The following is a 25900-nucleotide window of genomic DNA, read 5'->3' on the forward strand; positions in this document are numbered from 1 at the left end:
ACACTGTGATGAAACAATCAAAGAGCCCAGTAAGCTGGTATTTTTTTGACAAGACAACTCTATTAATCTCAGAAGTGAAAGAAGCAAAAGAACAATTTTCATATAAAAGACAATTCCATCATCTTCAGGTTGATATGTCCTTAACAAGGAGTTGTGCTGTCTTGTGCTATAATAGAGACTTTTTATTATGCATATTTCCCTATTTTACCTTCTGTTCACATATTCTGTTCTACAGTTAAATCACTTTCAGCTGTGTGCTGAACCAAGACTTATCTTTTAAAAGTTATTTTATCAGAACACTTTTTTTTTTTTAACTATGAAAAAAAAGCCTAATAACTTCTGATAAAAACTTTTGATTACTTTTTATGACAAAAACTTAATTAAAAGGTAGAAAGGAGGATAGGGAGGTGAGGACTCTGAATCTGGGCTAATCACTTTGATTATAAATATCATGTGACATGACATCTTACCGCTGACAATTCTCCCAGTTTTGGCACAGTGTTGTTTTGAAACCAGTGAATCTTTGGCTGCAGCATATCCTGAAGAAAGCTTCCAAACCTGGTCTCCTTTTCAGAAGAGCTTTTTCTGGCAGATTTCAAGTACTGGTAGTACACACTTGTAGGAGGCTGTGTTACAGCAGCATCAGCTTTCTCTGGAAGTGGTTTACAAGGTGTCTGACTGGGAGAAGACACATCTGGAAACTGTTCTGTTTGCTCCTGTGAGTCAAGCTGCTCTTTTGAAAGAAGAAATGATTGTTCAAGAAAAGATCTACTTTGGTCATTTGATTGAGGGGTTGCGTTAAAATTCCCTCTGCACTGACTGGAAAGGCAGTTGTCTTCTCTCTCAACATCAAGAATATCTTCCTCATAAGAAGGTTCTTCCTCCTCTTCCTCCACCCCGTCCTCCTCGTCCTCCTCCTCTTTGCTGAAGCGGGCAGTGAACTGCAAGCGCTCGGACACCGACTGGAGGAGGGAAAGCACAGAGGTGTGCTCAGAGCTGTCTTTGGAGACTCCCCCAGCACGGCTTTCTGGAGACACGTCTGTGGACAGCACATCTTCCTGGGAGCTGTCGTCCTCATAGATGGGGGACAGAGAGAAAGGATAAACCCTGTAGCGCTTGGCCTCCACGCTCAGGAAGGACTCTGAGCCTCGGCTCTCTGCTGCTTCGCTCACCTTGCTGTCCTGCCCAAAACGACACACTGACTCCTGCTTGTGCCTTGCTCTAGCATGCCTTAGATCATCTGTATCATCTGAAGGCAAATCAGAAGGAGAAAGAGAACGAGTCTGCATCTCATCAGTTGAGACGGATTTGTTCTCAGTTTGAAGAGCACCTTCATAAATGATGGTAAAAGAACTGTTTTCCCACTGTTCAATTAGTGGAGAAGAGGCCAAAAGTTCTGTTGGTTCTTTCATGTCATTGCTGCAGTCCAGGCCATTTTCTTCAAGCTGATCATTTCTCTCCATGTCTTGACCCTTGATTTGTGCCAGCTTCAGATTCCCATTATTTTGGGCAAAGACTGTGTTGAAGCAGTGTTTACCTTCACTGGCCTCTCCAGGAACAGATGGTTCAGGTACCTTGGACTGTGTATCTAACCCAGAATTAACCTCTGCTCCAGTATTTGCCCCTTCTGCTAGTTCCTCTTCACTCTCCACTGCCTTGGAATTTTGTAAGGTTGCTTCTACTTGTACAGGTACTTCCTCTGCAGCTTCTTTCCCACAGTGTTCACACAGACTGTCCTCTGCATTGCTTTCCAGAGACATCTGAGGGCTGCTTTTATCTTTGGATTCACTCTGTACTCTGATACATTCTTCACCACATATAAAAGATGACAAATTAACATTTGCAGCTAGCAGCAGTGTGCACTCTGGCATATTTGTATTATTGCTTGAACCTTTTAACTGCAATGGCAAAAGTGTTTCTTCAACCACAGCAGCATCTCTATCTATGAAATGTAGAGTTCCATCAGATTTTCTACTTACTGCTGATACTTGGCCACACATTTCCGCTGCAGCCAGATCACACACCCTTCCATTTTGCCTCTCTTCTGCTGGTGTCAGAAGATCTGATTCTGGCCTTGCTAAACTGCCAGAAGGAAGAAATCCATTTGTTTGAGGAGTAATTTCATTATTTGCTACTTTTTCATCTTTTTGGGGCCAACCTATGCCATTTTCCATACAATTTGGAAGCAAAGGAGGACCCGAGCAATCTGTCTTTTCACAGTTTACAGCTACAGTCTGAGTTGCAACCACTTCTGTTGGTTCCTGAGTGTTGGCAGGAAACTTCATAGCCAGACTTAAAGCCTTTGGCATTTCAGCCTCAGGTTTAGGCTGAACATTTCCAGAAAGTGTTTTCCTCTCAGTGCCTTGCTGCTGATTGGATGCCAGTTTCTGTATGGCTGAGTTAATGACACCATCAACTGTTTCTTTTGCTTTTAGTTCTAGTGCCCTGTGTAGGTCAATTTTATCAGGAATGGAAGAGAGTATCTTTTCATCTTGATTACTTGTATCCACTCTTTCATTTCCTGTAAACGAAGACGAGTCTCCTCCACTGGGCTCATTAAAATCTTCTAATGATTGCACAGCTGACTGGACTTCTCCTGCTGCCAGCTGTACACTCTCAGCCTTCTGATAATTTGTAATATCCATATTTATTAAACTATCCTTGCTCCCACAAAGCTGGCAGACACCAAAGCCTTCTTTTGCTATTATTTCTTCTGTAGCCAAGTGTAAAACCAAGTCCACAATTTCTTCAGCTTTCTTCAGCAAAACAGCAGCATCTGGGAAAGAAGAACATTCTTGTCCTTTCCCAGAACAGAGACCATTTGCCTGGGCAGGTGCAGCAGTTTTTTGGCCAGAAGGGGCTTCCAAAGGAGCAGAAGCACCAAGAATCACCTGTCCTACAGCATCCCTGCAGACAGTCTCAGAACGGGCTGACTCAGATGCAGTTTCCAAAGATATCAAGGGACAGATGGGTGATGGCACTGCCTCTGCTAGGACACTGCTGTCAGCCTGTTGAGTGCAGAAGGCCTCATCTGCCCCATCACTAGCTCTGTGACTGGAAGAACTACTGCTCCCCTGAGCAGTGCTAGACATCTGCAAGGCAGAAACAGGAAGACTGGAGGCTTCTCTGGATACCAGAGGAGGAGAAGTGGGCCTGGAGATGCAAACAGCCTCTGCATCTACTCCATCAGCACAGCTATCAGGCACAGGAGGAGTAATCTCAGTTTCCAGAGAATTTGCTGGGCACAAAGTTCTCAGGTCTCCTGAGCAAGGTGGCCCCTTGGTCATCCTGTTCACAGGGATTATTCTCCCAGACTCTGCAGCTGGAAAAATAAAGGCGTCCTTTTCAGAAGCAGCAATCTGGCCATTTTCAGAGTTAGTGGCAGAAGGCAGGATTTTTCCTTGTTTGTCAGATGAAGAATCAATTACTGTGGGTGATAGCCTAAGCGTATTGCTGTTTTCCTTCTTGGAAGAAAAATTAATGCACCTGCTTTCAGAAACAGGTGGAGATTCAGAAATTAAGTCTACATCATCTTTTTCACAGGTGAAAGCAGAATGGTTGGTCAAAGGCTTTCCATTAGATCTCAAGGCAGAATGAGGAACCATCATAGAGGTAGACTCGTGGGTTGGAAGCACTGTCAGCTCATCGAAATGTGTTTTCACACTTTGACACCCATGTGCACATGGTGACACATTGGCAAGGTTTTCCACTGCAACCTCAGACAGAACCTTCATTGTTTCCTCACTCTCCTTTCCTGGACAAGGAAAACCAGTCTGCTGTGTGGCAGTATCTTTAGAATTCTCCATGTGGATTAGCCCATGACCATTTTGTACATGCACTGCTTTCCCTGACCCACTCAGCTCTTCATTACAAGTCCCCCTGCCCATGACTGTATCTTCATCATGTCCAATAAATGACACTGAAGCAGTTAGATTGCCTGTGGCCAAGCACTTTCCTCCTTTGGATTCCATGCTGAGTGAAGTGACAATTTTCTGTGCATCGCCATTTCTTGGATCACCATCTTTATTGTCACTCCTGGTGTGCTGATCTGCTTTCTGCTGAAATGTAGTGGTACTGAAATGAAGCCTCTGGACATCCAATGTTTGCTCTGAGTGATTATTCACTTGATGATTGCAGCAAAATTCTCCCTTCCCCTCTTGCAGTTCTTTGTTAACAGTCTTTCTTTTTGACTTAGGTGAATGTAAACAATTACCCTGTATTTCTTTTGGGGACTCTTTATTACCTGCTTTACTACAATGATTTTCTTTATCAAACTTAGAAGTGGCATTTTTGTCTGTCTGAAAGAGAGTTTCTGCTTCTCCTGGCAGTCCATCTTCTTTTCCAACCAAGTCATTTGCAGAACTGACTTTAAGGGAATGAGTACTCTGAGAAGTGGAATTGGTTAGGATCCCACTGTTTCTACCACTAAATGGCAATAATGAATCTAGTGAATACGTCCTTTTAACTTTTGTTGCAGCTAAAGTAGGTGCATTTCTTAAGTGCAACTCATGACATGATTCAGTGGATGAAGTTGTGGCCTTTGCAGTTCCTTCATGTTTACTTCTGCCCAAGCAATGCTGAGCTTTACCAGACTGTTTGCTTCCCACTCTAACTGCAGAAGAATTTAACATGGCATCATCTTGGTGATCTTTACCCTCATCTCTTCCATTTTCTTCTATTAGGCATTCTGATTTCACAGACAGAGCTGTCTGGACTTCTCCATTTTCTTTGACTGTTGAAGCGTTTCTGTTCTCAGGACTTTTTTCTCCTTTTCCAGTTTCTGACTGGTTCCTCAGGAGCTGCCTGATCCTTGCAGAACCCCGATATGTTGCATATGTGACTGCGGGTGCCTCCAGCTTCCGTCGTGTCTGCCTGGAACAAGGATCATCAATATCAGAAAGGACAGGAAATAAACTGCTGGCATAATAATAAAGTTTAGCACTAGCTGTAGATGATGTAAAATACTGCTTCATTCCACAGGTTAGCACAAAACATAGATTGCACTCAACACTATTTTCCTCCCTCTTCTGCTGAATAGAGGTTTGTGTGACAAATGATATGGACACCATCTTTTATCAAAAAAGACAACTTATAGTTTAAGTAAAAAAGTAGATGCTGGCTTAACCAACTTCTATCATTTATTTTGTTCCAGGCAAGGGAATTCTGACAAGTGTCACTGCAAGGCAACATTTGCAGAGACATAATCAATCATCCTGTTTTGAAGATTTTTGATGCTACACATTAAAACTGAAGAAAATTTACTGTACTAACATTCATTAAAATATTGAATTGAAATTTAAACTTTTACCCAAGTTCTAACATACTCTCAAAAAACAGGAGGAAGAGGAGAAAAACATGGGAAAAAAGGAAGTATACAGGGGGATGCTTTTCTGAAAGAGATTGAATGGGTAAGAATGAAGACCTGGAGGGAATAGCAAAATAGGAAAACTAGACATTTTACAAGGAATTGATAGATCTAGCTATTCATTACTCTTAAATTTAGCAGCAAAAAACAGTGAATGCAAAAACTAAGAAATGAAAGAAACACCACAGAGGAACTGTGATCCTGCTCCTTCACTGCTCTTTCTCATAATACTAAAAATAAGTTCAAAGCCTGTCACTTTCAATTTTCTGAAGTTTTTCTCCTTTCTTAAAACTATGAGACATCACAAATACTCACCTTTGTTTCAAATGCTTTTCTCTTTCCCCCCTATTTTTCCGCCTGTTAAAGAATTCTTGCACAAATCAGTCACTGTCAGCTTTTCCATTCTTCACCTTAAGACAAAGTAGATGCTCAGACTAGACTTGAACTCCCTTCTGCCTCAGCCTCCACTTAAACTAAGAAGAAATCCCTTCAAAGTCTGCCCTATATCTGATAACACAGGGAATGCTGGAATCAGCCATTCAGCTGTCTGGAAAATTGTCCTACTCCTTTCAGGAGACTCTCTTGGGCAAAAAAACAACAACAAAAAAAGGTGTTGGCTAAGATTTGATTTCTAATATAAAAGCATTGCAATATAGAAAGATCACTTAATAGCTTCTAAAGGCTCTTTGCATCTTCCCTCATTTGTACAATTTGTTTAGAAGTTGTTACAGCTCTAGAGTTGAGAACAAATAATTTTAGTGAGAAATAAAACATAAATTTACTAAGGAAAGTGAAACATCGGAGTATCACTGAGTAACTGTAACTTCAAATCTCATCTGTATGGATTCTGAGCATATATTCTCTCAAAAGATATATAAGAATATAAAAATGGAATGGATTCACCAATCTAAAAATAGAATCTATTTTCTGACAAGATTTTAGAGGCCAAGATTCTTACTTCACTTTTATTTTGAAGAGAGAACTTATTACTATATAAAACCACAAGTAAAGAATACACACAGAGTACAAGTGAACTAAATGTGGAATTATTCAAATGCATAAACATTAAAAGAGATATATAAACAGTCATTTATATGCATGTTTTACATTGTCAAGTACCTTTAGGCTAATGCCAAAATATATTAATGTGGGCATTCAGACTTTGTGAGAACTTGATTTGTATTGGGATTAAATTCACTGTCATCTCTGATGGAGCAAAAGCTCAATATAGGGTTTGCTGGCCAGGTATATTAAGTCACAGAGGAAACAGGAAAGTCCAGTATAAATAGCACATCTCTCAAATTCCCAAGTTAGATGCCTACATTTAGCCTTCTATAGCACCAGTTTGGTTTATACCAGCAGTGGTAGCTGCTAAACATCACACGCTCCATTTGTAAAAATGGCTGACTTGAGGATTCACAATCCTCCAAAGAAACATAAACATTTCTGAGTGAAAAAAAAACAAAACACAGTGGAGAAAAAAAGGTAGTAAAAAAAATTATTGTTTTCTACAGAAAATTTTATTCATATATTTTCTAAAATTCCAGGGATCCTAAAAATGTGAGGGGAAGGATTGAGTTGAGTTCTGCAGTGCAGTATATTTACTCAGCATCAATCAGAGTCATACTAAAAATAAGTCTTAAGAATGTAAGACCTGATCATGCTCTTATTTAGAATTAACCTCACTGAATAACCTTTCCTGCTTTAAATAATCACTATTAAGCTTTTACAAACTGCAGCTCCTCTATACTTTGGCCAACCTCAAAAATAAAAAGTTGGCCTACAAGTGCCCTGAATCCAGATGAAATTTCTTTTAAGAAAACAAGCAGAACACATACTGGTACCATTTCTCCAAAAGAAAAAAAAAATTATGGATTCTTGTACAGACCAACTGTAATGACACGTTTGAAGTGAGCATGTAAATGGTATTGCAAGATGCCAAACACTCATTTCCACCAAAACCAAGGCATGACTATGAATCAACAGCTTGATACTGAGTGTCTTTTACTTCATAGTTGGTATTTTTGTATGATATGCAGTGGGGAGAATTCAGATTTATGTACAAACATGTGCTGAGAACCAGTATTCCACAAGAAACCTGGAACATACCTTTCCAGTTGTCTTCTGTACCCAAATTTGCCTTTGAATTTTTTATGTGAACTCAGAAATTCTGAAACCCAAAGAATCCAGATATGGGATGAATAGGTAAATTTTTCAGAAGGGATGCCAAGGAGAAGCCAGCATGATTGGGTTCTATATCTACACTGACTGGAGCTACATATCCCCCCAACATTTATTACAGAAGGCCAGACAAAAAAAACCCCATACTCAGAGGCTTTTTTTTGCCTATGTGGCAACATTTATAACTTCTCCCACTTCTTTTCGCTCTCCATTTGTCTTCTGAGGGAATTTTATGCTCCAATTGACCAATCTGAAGTCAGAAGACTCCAAGCCTTTTGCCCCTTGGAGAATTGTGCACAAACCCACATCTGAGGAGCACTGGCTCCAGCCCCTCTGCAGCTGCAGAGCCCCAGCCTGTGCCAGTGTCTCCCAACACACAGCTCTGCTCTCCTGCAGGCTTCACAAGACTTTTGTCAGTGAGCTTTATTTTCAACCAGAACCAATCTATCCTCCACAGACAAGGCAACTTCAGGGTCCCTGACCTTTGATAAAGAATTTGCTCCTCAGCATGTTATAAAAAATTTTATCAGCAGACCTTTTAGTCCTAATGCATTTCCTTGCAGAGCACACAGAAGCATATTCACTCTGAATACTCCCATGCAACAAGACATTTAAAAAATGAAAACCCATGTTCCTATGCAACACCAGCAACTCAGCTGTAAGTCTTATGAAACAAATTTAGAAGCAGGCTGTGCCACAAAAAAAAAAAAATCTTCTGATAGTGTCACTGGAGACTTGTTTCATTTCTGATCAGCAAAAGAATGTCAGGTCAGAATTTACTTTAAAAACTCCCTGCAAAAATTTTTTTCAGCTCATGTGAGGATGCAGACGAAAGCCTGATTATACAAAGAACCCAATGTGCATTTGTCACATATTTCAAATAGTAGGAGATTCCTTCTTTCCTGTCCTCACAGGAAGCCATTCAATTCCCTATAAAGCCTTAAATCAGTTTCACAAAAGACTTTGACAGCAACAAGAGAGGATGTCAACATGAGTTACATTATATTTGTCAAAAGTAGGTGCTTGTAGATATTTCTTCTATTGTGAAAAATATATAAAAAGTTAAAGGGGGACTAACTCAAGGAGAGGGGAACATGTTCTGACATCTTATATGACAGACATCTTGTGTAACTTGCCCAAGCGGCAGTGGTTATAAAACAGTGTTGTTGATTTGGAAGGCCAGAAGCAGGAAGAAACCTGCTACCTTAAATGCCTCATCCAGTGCACCCATAAAGAACACATTGTTTGCATTTTTCAAGTGTTTGCAATCGAGATGACAATCCCTCCAAACCTGTTTGTACCACACAATAATGCAGGAAGCAGAGAGCCCTATACATTTTCCAAAAGGTGGAGGCAGACCACACAGGCTGACAGAGCATCTCAGACCCCTGGCAGCACAGTGCATCTCCACAGCAGGACACTGCTGCCCAGTCTGCCTCTCCCAAAACATGCCACGGTGAATTTTCCCTCTTCCTCACTCTTCCAGATGTTTTCTCTCCAGTGCAGCAGTCTGCTGCTTTTACAAGCATATCTGTGCATGATTCCCCCAATCTCTTCTCATAGACCTCACAGAGGGAGCTACCAGAGGGATCTGCAGCCTACAGGCTGAAAAACACTCATCTAGATTTGGTACTTGTGACTTCTGGCTAGCCCTCTCTGACCATCTTAAAATTACACTGTTGTTTATTTTAATTTTATTCCACTTAGCTTTTATTCCACTGTATAGTTAATTGACAGCTTTTTAAAAAAAATATGTTAAGGTACTTCATTTGGAAACAAATGTCCTAAAGTCACTTTGAAACACCTTCTGGTGGAACCCAGCTTACTCAGCCAGCTGGTTTCTATGCTCACGTAAGGCATTAATAAATGGGAAAAATTAAAGACTTGCTGAAAAAAAGACACTGAGGGCTAACTGAATAGTTGCCATACACAACTTAGATGAAAGAAAATTTTTTAGCCAGAGGGGATAGCTTCATGATATAAATCCGCAGTCTGAAATACTTAGTGTCCTGGGACGTCACAATGTATGTTTGAAAAGGTCAAAAGTTTGATTGAACAAAGTGATTTACACGCAGTTGATTCTGCAGGAAATTTCAAAGCTAATGTTCCATAAGGGCAATTAAGAGCCAATGACAATTTTAATAAAAGCAAACACAGTCTCTGTGACCTTGGAAGGAATGTTTTTCCTTCCCCTTGCCCTTTAGGGCAGTACTTCTTGATTATCTCCCACATCTGGGAAAACCTACTCTTTGAGTCTGGAGGAAGAGAGCACACATCAAGGCTGACCCAGAACACCAGAGGCTGCGAGACCAAGACCAGCACAAAGGGATCACTCCTTGCCCTTCCTTGTCCCACTTCCCCAGTACCTGGCAGCAGCCAGCCTTCCTACCCCACGCCTGGGGGAACTGTCCTCACCTGCTGCCCCTCCCTTTTCCTCTGTTCACTCTGGGATTCAGGCGCCAGGACTCGCCCCTCCCAGGGAGCAGGGACAAGCAGAGCCGCTGCTGCTTCTCGCTGCCGTGCAAGAGATGGGGACAGCAGTGAGGGCTCCCCTTAGTTTCTCATTTTAAGGCTGAAGAAAGCCACTCCTCTTGGCCTCTTCTGAGACGTAATGAGGAATCAAAGCCAGGACATTCCTTTACACTCTTGAAGCAAGAGTGCAGCTTCAGGTGGGGTAGGAAAAGCAAAGGGTTTGACTCAGTTGAATACATTGCACAGTTGAACAACTCTACCAAAAAAAAAAGTTCAGTGAAGAAAACAATCCAGTGAATTAGTTTTTGACTTAATTTATTTAGCTCAGTTTTCCATCACACATCTGCTAAGAATTACTCTTAAAATATAAAGTTTCATTCTTCAGAAACAGAAAAATCTTTGCTTTGGCACCAACAAGAACCTTTCCTTTGGACCACATCCCATCTCTGGTAGGCACCCCTCTCTGGCAGGTAGAGAAATGCTTTGAGGTCTGCATTTCTCCCACAGCACAGCCCTGAGAGTGACCACTCTCCACAGTTCACCCAGGAAATCAGGGGCAGGATGATCCTGCTCCTTCCCCAGGGACAGCCTTCTAATTTTGGGTGGTATTTGGCTGACCTAGAAGGGTGGAGCTGCCCAGGTAGTTTATGCCCCCCCTAAAGTGGCAGCAGGTCACTCTGAGCAATGACTCCCTGCCCACCAGAGCACCAGCAACTGAACAACACTGCATTTCCATGGCCAGAAAGCCAGCAAAAGATCAACAAATCAACACCAACAAATACAGGAGCAGCAGCAGCTTCCCCACTTCTCCTCAGGAATTACCTGATGAGACCACTGCTTGGAATTAAGTGATGAATTTCTGTTCATTCACTCTTGATTTTCTGCCAAAGGCATCTATAGGGAATGATGAATGTTGTTGCTACTTACTGAAATCAAACCACAATACACAACAAATCCATCAGACAAATTAATGCTGTGTTTTGTTATCACCACAAGCCTGCCTCTGAAAAGCAACACAAAGGAGAATTACAAGCTCTGAAACAAACCTATTAACGAGAATTATGTAAGCTTGAAGGATTTTATCAGATGCATTTCTATCAAAATAAAAGGGCAGGATTTGCTGACAGTAGCAAGGTAGGAAATACTAATTGCTAATACTAACATACATCAATTAGATGTATAACAACAGGTTTACTAGACCTAAAAATAAAATAAATAATAATAAAAAAATACCTCACAGGACCCACTAATGTATAACATAATAGAACTGTAAACAGACTGAAATTTCCTTTTCCTTAGGGCTACCTCCCTTCTGAATGAAATTGCTTGCAATGCTCTCACTAAGTTATTCCTAGTACCTAGCTCTTAGTAGGGTGTAAAATTTAAATGCATGTTTTGAGCATCGGCTTTGGAAATCACTCCCACCCCTTTTTCTACCTACAGGAAGAAAATCCTTGCAGTTGTGGGGTTCTGAGTTTTTTCTCACATCCATATCTACAAGGTTCGTAACAGAAGGAAGAAGATGGGATCTTAAAATACTTTGTTGAATTCAGGTATTACTGTATTAAGCAGGATTACTTAATCAAAACATTTAGAGTAAGGAAAATTTTGATTTTTTTTTCTCTTCAGCCATGTTCAGCAATGCAATAAAGCTCCTCCTTGCTGAAGTCCAGAACAAGCTGTGCAGTTTCACAAGCACTATTGTTCTACACACCACTATTTGTAACATCCACTTATTGTTACTGGATATTAAAAAAAAAAAAAATCTAGTGGAAAATAGACAAATGGCAAGCAGTCAATGGAACAGATGCGGGGCATATGTCTTTGGGGCAGGAGGAAAACACCAAAGTTCTGTCCTCAGTCACCTGCACAAGGTACCACTCATTACCACCACTGGGATTCTTGAGAAGATGGCAGCTATTCACTGCAGGAAGTCCATTCTCAATTTTGAGGACAAATCACTGCTTTTTAGTGACAGGCAATATATATAAAAGTGCAAGAATTTTACTTTATAGGAAAGAAAGATAATGGGGCAAATCTGTGTTTTATATTTGTCACCTACTTCATGAAATCATCATCTCTCTCATGTAGAGTTTCAGCAATGAGAAATGAGGTGAAGTGCACCCCCACTGTTCCATGGTTTTATTTTTAGGGCTTATTTCATCAGCTAAAGGTTGTCTTTTAACATCATTAAGAAGTGCAAAGCCCAAGAGTAAACACAAAGTTTTCACTTTTATACCTACCAGTCAGTCACAGGGGACTATCCTACCCCGAAGCTGCCATCTTACCTAAGAATGGGTTTTTCTACTCTAAGTAGCAAATACCCTACTTTGCAATTGCTTGCTCCCTTTCACTTCTTCAAGGCAAAGAAACCTTCAACCAACCCAGAGAAATGGAAGACTGAGGGATGAAATAACTGGAGACTGAGCCCAACTCTCCTCACCCATCTTCTGTGCTGCAATTATTGTCTGTGATAATTGTTGTCTAGAGACTTTGCCAAATGTATCATGGTCTTGTCTTTTGTGCTCCTCCTTTACCACTTGCCACTGTTGGGATTAAAGGAGCAAAAGCCTTTGAGGTACAGATTACCTCTGAGCCAAGCAGCCAGGGTGATGGAGGAATAAATAATCTGACCTACACATTTTGTCCCTCAAAAACATATACTTCCACAGACTGAGCTCATGAATTCCACTTTCCTTGGCCCAAGGCCTGGAAACTCAAGTCTTTACCAAGTGCCAGACCTCCCACTGAGGGCAAAATTAACCTCAGTTTACAGGTCAGAGCACTCTGATATCCTTGAATTTCAGCAAATATTGCTTTAAGGATATGAGGAGAATGAGGTTGCCTGAGTAGAGGCATCTGAGACCATCTGGTAGGTTTTTGAAATCTGAAAGGTTGTTTGGTTTAGGCTTTCTTTTTTTTATACAACTCTAATGGGGATTATGCAATCTAACATCCATTCCTCTTCCACTTATCATTGCAACCTCCTCACTAACCAGAGACAGTCCCTAATGCAGTATTTCACTGCAGTGTAGAATTAACAAATTCATTTACATCTTCCTCAGGACAAAGGAAACTCCTGTAAGATTAATAATGCAGTGGTCACAAGGATTTGTAAAGCTCTCTGCTACATCCTGCCTCTACAGAAAATGCTGACATTTCAGTTTAATGCAACTATCAATGGAACCAATACTTTTGGCTTTAAATGGCTCACTAGCACATCTCACATGACTTTTAGGGCTCAATCACTCTTAGATTCACATCATCTTTGCTCTTCATGGTTTCCACACCTTCCTGCTGCTTTGTGCTAAGTCTTTACCCCTTCTCCCCATCATTCCTCATGTGCTTGTAGCATCCATTCCCAAGAAGACTCTTCAGCCAACTGGCAGCAACCAAGAGCATTTTTATAGTTTAGCCATGCTAATTGAATACCAGGTAGTTAATATTTAGTAAAAAACCCAGCTTTCTTTCTTTATTTCTTTGCAAAGAAATTTCTTTCTATTCTTTCTTTGGAAAGAATAAACTACTCTACATCCCTTAAACTTTTATAAACTAAAAAAGAACAGATTCAGCACAATAACTTCCATAAAAGAAAAAAACCAAAACCAGTTATCCTTACTAAAAAAACAGTTATTCAAACTTTTTAGAAAGGTAAACAATGCAAGCCTCTGCTTCCCTGCAGCCATTCCAATTTTTCTTTACTAATTGCTTCAGAAGAGCAGTTCACATTGTGTGGTCAGGCAGAGAAAAACATAATTAAAGTTACACAGAGATTGTCTAACTTGTTAGTATCCCAAGCCAAAAGGGCAGAATGTACACTGTACTTTTCAGAATGAGCTTAAAAGGACATAGACTGGTTTAATGCTTCCTCTAATTTACAACAGCTACAATGAAAAAAAATTTTTTTTCTTCCATTGAAAAAAGTTATTTTCCATGGAAAAGCTTCATTCTGTATATAGGTCAACCCTCCCTTACCTCCAAACTAGCAACACACATTCTTTCATGCTTGCCTAGCCATGAGACAAATCGACACTGAAAAAAATCTGGTTTGCAAAGATTACCTAACAATACAGGACAACACCAAAGGATGGTCAATTGAAAAATCCAACTGTAACTTTGACTTCAGGAAAACAAAAATAACTCAAAAATTTCTGTACAGAGCGAAGAGGTCACTTCGGCAAGTTAATACCCACACTTTCCAAACTCTTCAAACTTTGATAAATGCCTTATTCTTTTAATCTGCATTTTTATGAAGAATTCACAAGAAGAAAAAGGGGAATGAGATCCATCTTACCCAGTAAATTGTGCATAGACAGTGAAGGACACACTACAGAAACAGCAAATAGCAGCAAGAGACTGATGCAGCAACCCAGCCTGTCCAACAGGTTTTAGGGAGTACAGTTTGCTCAGGAACCAGACCAAATAACACCATGCTCCTGGGCTCTCCTGGGAACAACTGAAGGGAGGAGAACTTTTCTCCTGCATTGATCAAAGCAGTGGTGGTGCTGAGCTGCAGCTAGGAAAAAGCACAGTCAGATGGGTGATACCATGATAAGAGTCTGGGATAAAAACCAGTCAACCACGTCACAGACCAAACCAGAGTGCTCATGAGAACACAACCAGTATTACTATTAACTACTGCATTTTGAAGGTGGAAATACAGTTTTAACTTCACTTAAATAGGTATCACATCACCTATTCACATCCTGATGAGCCACTGCATTTATAACATAATGCTTCAAATAATCATTCTGCCAAATAATAGGTAAGGGCAGAGTGCTGGAGACATCCCCAGTATGGAAATGGAATTCAACAAGCAGCTATTTTGGCTGTCTCTGACGTCCTACATGGAGATGAAACATTTCACATGCCACCAATAAACAAAATGAGCACAACTCAAATTAATTAAAAAAAATTAAAAGAAAAAAAGGTGCTTCTTCTGAGCCCACCCTCCCATTCTGCAATGCAAGCAGGAGCACTGTGAGAGACTTACTGGTTACTCCCAATCCCTACTTTCTGCTTAAATTTGAAATAAATATTCTGGGCCATACTGAAAGCCTGAGTCATCATCACTTGCAGATCCACTGCCCACAAACAAGTCCATGTTCTACACACCCATCAAAAACTGGACAGGCACACATTCACACCTAACTCCAAATCCATGCTGTGCTGACCCACATGCAGCCAGATTTCCAACATAACACGTACAAATTATTTTGGAAAACTAATATCTATGTTTATGACAGTCATAAAAGGTTTTGTTATACACAGCGTTGACCACAGCCAGTGTTTTAAGTTTTCTACTCTCAAATACACAATGGTGCCCTTACCACCACTTTTTAAAAAAAATCTGCTTTTAAAAATACTACAGGACTATAAAGAATGCTCCATATTTTGGTTAATTGAAATTGAGTGTTTTACATAACCTTCTTTACATCACAGGAAAACCCCAAAGAACTAGGGAGAAAAAAAATCACAAAAGCAAAAAATCACCCAGTCAAATAAACTAGGAAAGATAATTTAAAAGTGAGAAAACCTTATTTGCAGAAGTAAAATTATTGAACTGCTGAGATTATAAAAAGGACAAACATTCAAGCTTTTATATAGGCCATAATATGGATGGAAATAAGTTCTTTACACTTCTTTTTCTTAACATATTTGTAAATGCCACATCTAGTCAGGAGACTTCTAAACAACTTCTTTAAACTTATATTTTGTTGCAGTTCACTTCTCCCCTGCTCATTTATTTAGGGCAGTTGCTACTGGAGGTTTGCTCAAAGTCATGTCAGGGACACTCCAACCATCCTTAGAAATGACAGACATTTCTCATACAGTCAGCTGAACTTGGTCAGCATAGTTCTGTACACACACAAACACCAACATATTTAATAATAAATTCTAAAACTTACTTTTCTGTATCTGAGGATTGTTTCCAGCTTCCTTGAAGATCCTGTGTGATATCTTTCCCAATATTATTTGAGATGGCATCATCTTTATTTACAGATTCCTCTTTTTTTCTAGTTGCAGGCTCTTCAATTTTTGGGTGCTTTGGCTGCATGTCCTTTGGAAGGGTATTTGTGCTCTGTAAATCCTTTTCACATCTATTAGGTTCATCTTGGAAGGTAGAGGATTTAGATTCTACCAGAGAAGATCTTGTTGCAATATTAAATAAGCTTCCAAGGAAATGAAAAAAGCCTTCTCGGGGTTGCTTCTCTTTACCTGATGTTTTGCTTCCAGGAGTCAGACTAGGAAGGCTATTAGCCTTTTTCAGCTCCTCCTGGATTTCAGACTTGCTAAGCTCTTCTGTGGAATGGTTCTTCTCTTCATTTTGACAAGCCTAAGATAAATACAAAAAAACACATAAAGATGATGGTTCCTGTCATTTTCACACATTCCCAAATTCCTTGATTTTAATTTGCACCTATGCATTGTTTTCCTTTCAGGAGATCTGTCATTTAAAAAGGTTAAAGCCCACTGCTTGTTGTCTTCTCTTTTTTTACCAAAGAGGACCCTATTCCACAAAAAGTAAAAAGGACTAGCACAGGCTAGAATATTCCCTGAGCAGCTGCAGTGAAAAAAAAATACAAGACAGATGGTAACAATTGCTTCAACTGGCATCAAAAACATGGGGAAGAAGCAAGGAACAGTTATTTCACACTTCAGTCTAATCCCCTCAGAAAGCACAGCTTCACAAACAAACCTCCATGTGCTTGTGAGAACAGTTTTCAGCTTGCAAATGTAGGCAAGAACACCAGAGCCAAACACAAACACCCCACAGCCTTCTGCACTTCTGAAAAACCGAGGAGAATCAAGAACAGAACTGGGATAAAACAAACTCAACTCACGTCCCAGAGGTGAATCCTTCCTATTATCCTTAGCAACTTGATGTTGAACCCTCTGGCCAGCTCTCCTTGAACTGCACAGCTGCTTCCAAATGGATTTGTTGCCTCCCACAGTCTCCAGCACTCTCTCCCTGGTTTCCACACAAGGTCCTACAGAGCAGCAGCCCTGCACCTCTGACCTTCTGAAGTGCCTATCAGCCCTATCAGTGAACTGAAATGAATGAGCACCACGGCAGGGCTTCCCCTCATTCAAACCACATGTTCATTTCTTCCCTCAACTCAGCTGAGCATCTACACCCAGAGGCAAGGCAAGCTCTACTCCTCACCAATTTATGCCCTTGAATTTCCTCTGTGTCAGCTCCTCTCAGAGATCCAGGGACTGCTGTCCAAGCTCATGTTACTTCTGTCAAGACCATCTGCCCAAAAGGGTGATGCAACTTCACTGGAAGGCTTCACAAACACCACTCATAGCCACATTTTCAGCTTCACAATCTGCAAATGTGTTTTTTCCCCTGGACTAAAGCTTTCTGGGAAGCATCTCCCTCCCCCATCCCCACCCTTTGTAATGGGTGCCATAGGCTATTGCTCTCTATTTTATCTTTACAGTACAACCCTGTAATTTCAATTCCTGATTCAACCCAGTTTATTAACACAGATTAAAGTTACCCCAAGCTTTTCTCAGATGAAATCTATCCTGCTCAACAGGAGTGGGAAAGAACGTGAACAAAAAGTCCTATGCAAATTTTAGTTGTGTCAACAATACATTTGGATAAGAGTAATTTTTTCAAATTGGGCAACACCTACATAGAAAGCTACTATTTCCACTAGGTGACCAATCCAATTTCTACTTGAAGTAATCTCAAATAAGCCAGCAGGCTTATTTGTTAATAGGCCACCTAGGATCATGGTAATGATGAAAAGAGTGTTTTAATGAACTCAGCTTCATCCTTGGGGAACAGCAATTTCTTAAGAACTTTCAAGATATATTTAGTGATACTGAAGCAGTGGTTTATAAACTTCAAGCAATGCTTTTTTACCCTATAAATACAGAGCAGATGCAATTGCTTAATTTTAAAGATGTACGTGTTGGAAATGAAATTGTTTATTGGAACTGTGAGGATAGAAACTGAACAGCACTAATTTGTCCTTGAGAAATCCACACAATGTCCATTTTCTATGTACAGGCAAGACACTTGTACAACCACACTGAACTTCTAAGTAAACTTTTAAAAGTGGGCTATGTCAAACTCCGGCCGTTTTTCATCCCACCCGTGACAAACCTCACCACTCCCCCCATACTGCTCTGATCAACAGCTGATGCATCACAAAGGGGAGCAGTCACCCCTGTGGGATCAGAAATTTACTATTTAGATGTTAACTCTACCCACACCCAGCTCTGGAAATTAAGATGCCAACAGTGCAGCTTGGAGATGTGCCACAGCTCTTGCTGCTGTCTTCAGTATTAGACAAGTAACACATGAGCCTGGAATGAACCTCTTGAATAATTTACTTTATCTCAGAGGAACTGAGTACTTTGCATAAGGAAATACAAAACAGAAACAAGAAAACAAAATTATTTCCAAAATTTGATGGGTGAATGATTCACCATGTCAGCTTCAAAGTTCTACTGTCATATTTTCTTCCTTTACTTGGACTAACACCTCAGCATTCTTCAATGCCAGATTTTAATTCAACTTTAAGTGGAGGGCATTGCTCCATAGTTTTGTGATTTGTACCGTTCACACAGATTTATCTAATCTAAAAGAGTACCTCAGTGCAGGAAATGCACACAAATCTTATTCTTTTCTCTGCACAGCCCTTTTAAGCCATAAACATTTATATTAACTACTAAAATATCTATGAAGTTAACAACTAAATGCATTAACTATAAAAGAAATAGTTACATTAAAAACTTGACAACTATTTGGTCTTTTAAGTGTTTTTGTTTGTTGTTGTTTTGCTTGGTGCGGTTTTGTCCATTTTTTAAAACCACTTGTATTCAGAAACTAGTGGAGGGTTTGGGGTTTTTTCCTATTAAGAGCTGAGACATCAAATATAGTTAAATCTCTACATGTGAAAGTCCTCTCTGAGCAGCTCTGAGACATAACACTTGTAAAGACTGCGCTTCTTATTTGTGAGCATAATTTATGCCCTGCTTGAAAAGCTGTTTTGTAGTCTCTGCTTCCAGAAACAGAAATCTATTTAGAATTTCTTTCCTCTTTAATCTTCCTTTCTTTACTTAACTTTTGCTAAATCAAAAGAACAGGAAGCTTTAATATGAAAGGGTCCTTCCATACCTTTAACCATAAATAGCGTCTTGCATGAAAAAAAGCCACAGAGAACATTTACACTGTGCTTATTTGAAGATATATGTGGATATTATGTCCTAACACAGAAACTATGCAAATCCTTCTTTCTTCCCTTCAATATAATCAATCCTACTCTCCATATATTCTCCCTCCTGCTCCACTTTGCCAAAACAGACAGATTGAGCTATTGGTATTTCATCATTTGCACACAAAATCTCAATTCAAAGTCTGAAGCATTATACAAACAACACTGCTCCTGCTGCAGATTTTGAAGTTTGTATTTTAAGAAGGTGCCATATTCAAATGGCTGAGACGAAAGCACATGATTTTACTTTACGAAAGCCAGTAAGCCTCTAGCACAGCAGGAGCCTTCAGGCACGAGTGCCTGCTGAACACGCAGCATGGTGGCAATTCCACGAGCCAGTACCACAGAAACTTCCACTGAGCATTCCCCATGCCTCTCTCCCAGTCTGTCTCTGACAGAAGCCCCTAGTGAGCACTCAGGAAAAAAAAAAAAAAGGTAAAGGTTTGGAGTTTATATAAAGTAATCCTTTCTATGGTACATCCCACCAGTTTTCAACAGTCAGAGCAACCTTGATAGAGCATTTGATTCCCTGTCACAATTAAGCTTGAGCAGTTTGATATTCACCACACTGCAGGAACACCATTGACTCTTGTTTTGCCTACACCTCATGTCACCAGTCAAAGAAAAATAAATTTTAAAAGTCTTCTTACAGTGTCACAGCAGTCTGAATAGTTTCTCCGGGTCACCAAGAAAACAGTGGTTTCTGGATGGAAACCTACCAGCCAGATCCCCTTTGAGATCCTTGCTGATGCAAGGAAAAGAATTTTCCTGCTATAGTGCTGTCTTTCTGCTCCTCTTGTTATGAACTGTCATCAGTCTTCCCCTTGCCTCCCCTTTCCCACTCTCTGTGAGCTTTCCTGCTTGTGACATGCTTCATGAAGCTTTAATTAGCTTTTAGTCCTTTGGCAACTCGTTCCTCCGAGTTTCACTGAGCAAGCCCTGGGTGACCTGCCCTGACCTTGTAGCTGAACTGAGGCTGGACTGGATGACACTCTGGGGTCCCTTCAGCCTGAATTATCCTATGGGCCTGTGCCCTCACACGCAACCAGGCTGGTGTGGCAGAGTGTGAAACAAGATTATGACTTCGATCAGGTGACAGAGGAGACCGCAGCAATAAGGGACGCTGTGTCTGGGCACTGTGCTCCCACTTTGCTGCACTGAAACCTGCCAGCTGGGGCTCAGGGGACAAGCCCCCATGCCACGTCCCAGGCAGGATTGTTATCCCAGCTGATTTATCCTCTCCAGGCTGTAATCCACTCCAGGCTGTGGCAGGCAGGCCCAGGTGAACAACCCCCATGTGGCACAGCAGCACCCTGGGGAGGGTAACCTGCCAGGTTACCTCAGTTTTCCTCACCTCCTGCCCAGCAGGGAACCCTTGTGACCACCCTTGTAAAGCGTCTTTTCTCAGCAGCTGGGTGGCTGAAGTTGGAATTGCCAGAGGTTCTCAGTCGGCAAGGGCTACATCTGTCTGCCAAAAATACAACCTCTTTTATTGCCCTAACGAGGGAAAGGAAAGCATTACCAGCATTAAAACACAGATCTCCGTGAACAAAGCATTAGCTTGCAGCCACAACTGCCAGACATTTGGGATTTCCCTCCCCATGAATGAATGCTCATTACGAAGCAGAAACTCCAGACAGCCGCGTAGGGACCTCTCAGGCTGCCTGTCCGGTGGCACTGGGAGAACACCCTGCCTCCTGCACAGACACCTTCTACCACCTCATCTCCCCTGCACTTGTGGGAGAAGATGGCCTGCCATCAGAAAGTTAGGATCATCACTAATTCAGCCCAGGGACTTCCAACAAGTCATTTAACCCCAACACCCTGATCTGAGAACGGGTCACGGCGCTACTCCTGAGTTTCTGTTTGCTGGCCTTTAGAAATTAATTAACAGCTTCAGGCTGAAGCGCTGGGTGCACAAAGTAGCACATGTAGGCATTGCCACACATAGTACAGGAAAATTAATCTTGTTCCCAGCCTTAGCTTTGACCTTTCAACACCACTGAGATGGCTGCATTTCATTTAACAATTATGAGCATCTCATTCAGTTTGAACACTGACACAGTATATAAATTCTGTGTGCTAAGCAAAATCCACAGTGATATAGCTGGGGCTGGTGGCAGGCTAGTTCACCCCCACAGTGCGGGTTTTTTGACAGATTTTCTTTCTGTGGGAAGTTAAAGCATCTTTGGTGTAATCTCCCACTCTTTCTCAGTGAGTGGGACACACTGAGGTGCCTTAAATCCACATATGAAATAAGCTTTCATTTTTTCAAGTACTGTGAGGAAAATCTTTAAGGCTTTTGCAACCAACAGGAGGCAATATATATGGAAACCTCATTAAAAACTATTGGAGATAGTGAGACATAGATTAAGAACAAAGCTTGTCTAAGAAAATTAGAATGGCATTAAGAAAAAATTCAGGCAAAAGTACAATCAGATAGTGAAATACACAATAGGAACCCCTAAAAGTCCACTGTTGCTAGTGCTCATGAGCCAAATGGATTGAAAAAACACATGGTTAAAGTGGGTTTTTCCTATTTAAGCCTGTAATTAGAGTGGTGGTGTAGAAGATGCAAGGGAGGTCCACCTTTGTAAAAAACTATTTAGTCTTTACTAAAATACATCTTTTAACTAATGAGAAAAAGCTAAAAACCCCCTCAAAAGAAACAAAGAGTGACTTGGGTTTTTGGGGGAATTTAAGTTAAAGTTATGAACTCAGTACTTCTACAAATACCCAATTAACCTGAATATTTTGGCTTTTTAATACTGTGAAGTTTTCCTTCCACATCCTCATTTCTCTGCTTGGTTTGACATGAAAAAAATCAGGTCATGGCAACCCCGGAAGACAAAAGTAACGAGAAAACTAATGAAATCAAAGCATCACCATAATCAGGAGTAGAAGTTAAACAACAGGAAGAGACTTTTAGTTAAACTGTATCAGTTTTGCATTTTTAAAAATAAACCTATTTAAAGTCAATGACTATTTAACATTTGGAAAGACAACAGCATCTGTTCAAAGTTCAGCACTGGGACTTTAAAAATTTGTTTATCCATTTGAATTCTTGAAACAGCAAGGAGTCATTAATGTATATTTAATTTGTCAGATGAGGAAAGAAAAGATGAACCAAGCATTCTCTGAAACTCCATAGTATTCTCCTAAAATCTGAGGAAATATCCAGAGATACATTCCCTGACGAGAACAACAGATAAAGTGGTCGGGGTGAACATTTCAAATGAAAAGGTAGAAAAAAGGAGATACAATTTGAAATAAAGTTTCTGCTGGGTCACCTTCACAGGGAATTTTAAACTCAGTGAAAATCTCTAGAATGACCAAATTAACTTTTTAATTTAAAAGTTTCTCTTCACACCATTTGCAGAGCTGCTCGAAAATTTTCCCCTCTGAATTTTCTCATTAAATTATTTTAAATCTCTGATTGAAGATTAAAAACCGATACTGACTTCTGAGTATGCAACCATCACCTCATTACTACAAGGGCTACTGTAGAGCCAGAGAGAACAGAATTAAATAGTCTGTTTTACTTCTGTTCTTTCCCCCAAAGTCTTCCAGGACTACACTCTCATTGCCTTTTAATGAATATGTTTTCACAAACATTAAACAATTTTTGTTCTCTTTGATTTGACAATTTCTTGACGCTAGGGTTAAAAAAAAAAAGGTGAATTAACCTTTTCAAAGGAGAAGGTGACAGTACACTGGGAATGGGATGAGACAGCGTGACTTCCATCTGCACTTACATTCTGTTGGCAGATTATAGCACCTGGCATCACACTTCTACTTCACCTGTCTGTTGGTTTTCTGAGTTAAACAGACCAAGATTTAAGCCTTTTTTCCCCCCACCCATCCTGAAACAAAGTTTCCTCATGATCCCTTCTTTGAAGAACAAAAGTAGTAGAGAGGGAAGCACATTTCAAGATCATTCTTTCTAAACATCTTCAATATTGCAAGGGAATTTACCAGACCTTTAGATGGGATGATCTTGAAATATCCCCCTCAACACATACAGCTGTTAACATCAACCATCAATTTAACAAAGTATCCTGGGAAACTAAAAGGTACCACCTATAAAATTCCATTTCAACAAAAGTCCACATCATGGCTGAGAAAAAAATATCTGCTTTCAGCTTTCACAAGAGATATCTTGATGGTACAAACTCCAAAACAATTTTTGTTTTACCTTTCATTTGTTGCTGTGGACAGTGACAGCAAGAGTTTTTAAAAGTAACCCTCAGGTTTTTAAAAAATTCATGGTTGGCAGCAATAGTCCATCTCCCTTGACTACCAAAAGAAAAAACATCCTCTCTCTGATTTCTACTTATTAAGTCAGGAATTTAGCAGGAATTCACAGACAGCCTGAGCGGACATTACTTAGATAATTAGTGATGAATTTTAAAATTATGAGATTTTTGAAATAAAATCAATATAAAGTAGAAGCATGACAATATAAATACCCACCCCACGCTATATGGAAAACAGTATGCAGTTAACTAAGACTCTAGGTTTAATTTTGATTTCTAACTTTTTTGTAAAACTTAAAACTATAGTCTGAATAATGAAACTATAGTCAGAATAAGGGACATTCAGTAGGAACAGCAACCTATATCCAGCAAGTTCATGGGATTTCTAAAAAAGTCTCGTGTAAATTGGCACACTGGATGAAAAATTTTGTGACAGAGATTACAGCACAAATTAGGCTGAAAGGAATGTGGCTGGGGAGGTCATGTAGTCTGTGCTCCTGCACAAAGCAGCTCTGGTTCATCCAGCTTTGTTTTGAGTATTTCCAGGCATAAAGATTCTGCACCTCACTTGGGCAAACTGTTCCGATATGTGACTATTTTTATAGTAAAGGGAAAAAATAAACCCAAAAAACCAAGGAAGTAAATTCATATAGGTGACTGGAATTTCCCATGTTCCAACTTGTACCCGTTGCAACTCCAAAAAGAAGCTGGCTCCATCTTATCACATAATTGCAGTCCCTGCCATCAAAATTTAATATCATGTCTCCTGCTTAAATACAGCCATCTTTATGTTACCTTGAAATGAAATTCATGTGAGAAAGCAGAGCTACAGAATAATCTCTGTTTTCCATGTTCACAGTGTACAGGAGTACTTGTCAGAGGACAATTAGCTACAGGTTTAATTTGTAGCACAGAAGCTTTAGATGGCATGTTAAGAAAAGGGGTTTTTAATTACAAGGTCTATGAAATTGGTAGAACAGTTGTCTGATGAGGTTGGAGAGATCTTAAGAGATCTCCATCCCTGGAGGTCTTTGAGAACAAGTCAGACAAACTTTTATCAGGTATGACATAGATACAGAGATCTCACCTTGGGGCACAGGAGCAGACTTGATAATCTCTGCTGTACTTTCTGCCCCTGAGTTTTCTGTGAAGGTTGAGACTGTCTCAGGTTAATTCAGGCTTGAGCCTATGGGCCAAATGATAGAATGCTTGATGCTACTGAAATACTGTAATCTAAATGATACATTTGGTGTATCAAATTTGCACTTACTTTTTGGAACTTTTGGGTTTGCCTCACACAGCCCACATGGTGTTTTTTGTGCTGACACGCTTAAGAATTCCTTCCTAATGGGTTATGGAAGAATGGGCTATTTTCTCTATGCACTGCTACAGGAAAGATACCCAGTGACCATTTAACCCTTTTTCAGGGAGCATTGTTACAATATTCCCTTTGAAAACAAAGTCCCTGTAGCACTAAAAGTGAGGTTAATGATATACTAATGTGTACTGGACACCCTGTAGGGCAGACACTTAGCACACTAAACATGAAGTTCAAGAGCTGTTTACATCCATACAACCATCTGTTCAGCAATCACTCTGCTCAAAAGGAGCGGAGCGTTTACTCAGAAAGGACACTCTTTACAGCCCTAATTCAAAGAAACAGAAGCAAAGCAAAATCTATCAATAAATATTGGGAGGGGGTGGTGTACTTTCTGCAATCAATTAACAGACACAGAAAATACATTTCAGTAATATTTTCTTGAAAGTGATCAAGTGGTGACTGATAAAGTCCCCCTTGCCGCACAGAAAAATTAGGCTTAGTATTTTCAAAAGGTGCATATTAAAATATCTTTTCCTCCCTTTATGAGCTAAATATTTCATTGTACGGAAAAAATAACAGGGGTAAAGTACAGAAGTGGTTTCTAAAGTGCTCAGAAGAGTCAAAGAACTACCATAGCTCAGCACAATTCCCAGCTCCACTCACCCAGTCAGTTATAATTTAGACATTCGACCTTTGCTGCTAAATCAGAGACTTGCAGCTCCTCTGCTATTTCGCCCCTGGCCTCCTGCTAAGATGGTCAATGAATATACAAAATCACAGCATGGAAGTCTAGCAGAAATAGGATGGCTCATTAACTTGGTGACAGCTAACACAGACACAACATGGTTTCACTTTTAGTTACCATCCACCTGAAATGCTCAGGTAGAAGCACAGCTCAGAGACATGGCCATGCCTGGAAACCTGCCCAAAACTGATCCAAGTATAGATTCAGACATTCTTCACAAAGCACACTTTCCAAAACATTTTTTTTGTCAGCCTACAGTAACCTTGATGATTGGATGAAAAAAACCTGAAGCATCTTTTAATAATACAGGTCATACCTTTCATA

The 25900-nt window shown here is 40.2% G+C and overlaps 1 protein-coding gene across 1 annotated transcript in view; it reads right to left on the reverse strand.

Annotated features, from left to right (window-relative positions):
* Positions 1-25900, reverse strand: part of CRYBG3 (crystallin beta-gamma domain containing 3) — an 85435-nt gene that overhangs the window by 43486 nt on the left and 16049 nt on the right. The window contains exons 3-4 of the mRNA XM_054653102.2: positions 15928-16355; positions 471-4872 (exon numbers count right to left, since the gene is read on the reverse strand). Of these exons, the coding sequence (XP_054509077.2) occupies positions 471-4872; positions 15928-16355 (4830 nt within the window). The remainder of the gene's footprint in view (positions 1-470; positions 4873-15927; positions 16356-25900) is intronic.

This window comes from Agelaius phoeniceus, chromosome 2 (assembly GCF_051311805.1).
Source record: "Agelaius phoeniceus isolate bAgePho1 chromosome 2, bAgePho1.hap1, whole genome shotgun sequence".
Lineage (NCBI taxonomy): Eukaryota > Metazoa > Chordata > Aves > Passeriformes > Icteridae > Agelaius > Agelaius phoeniceus.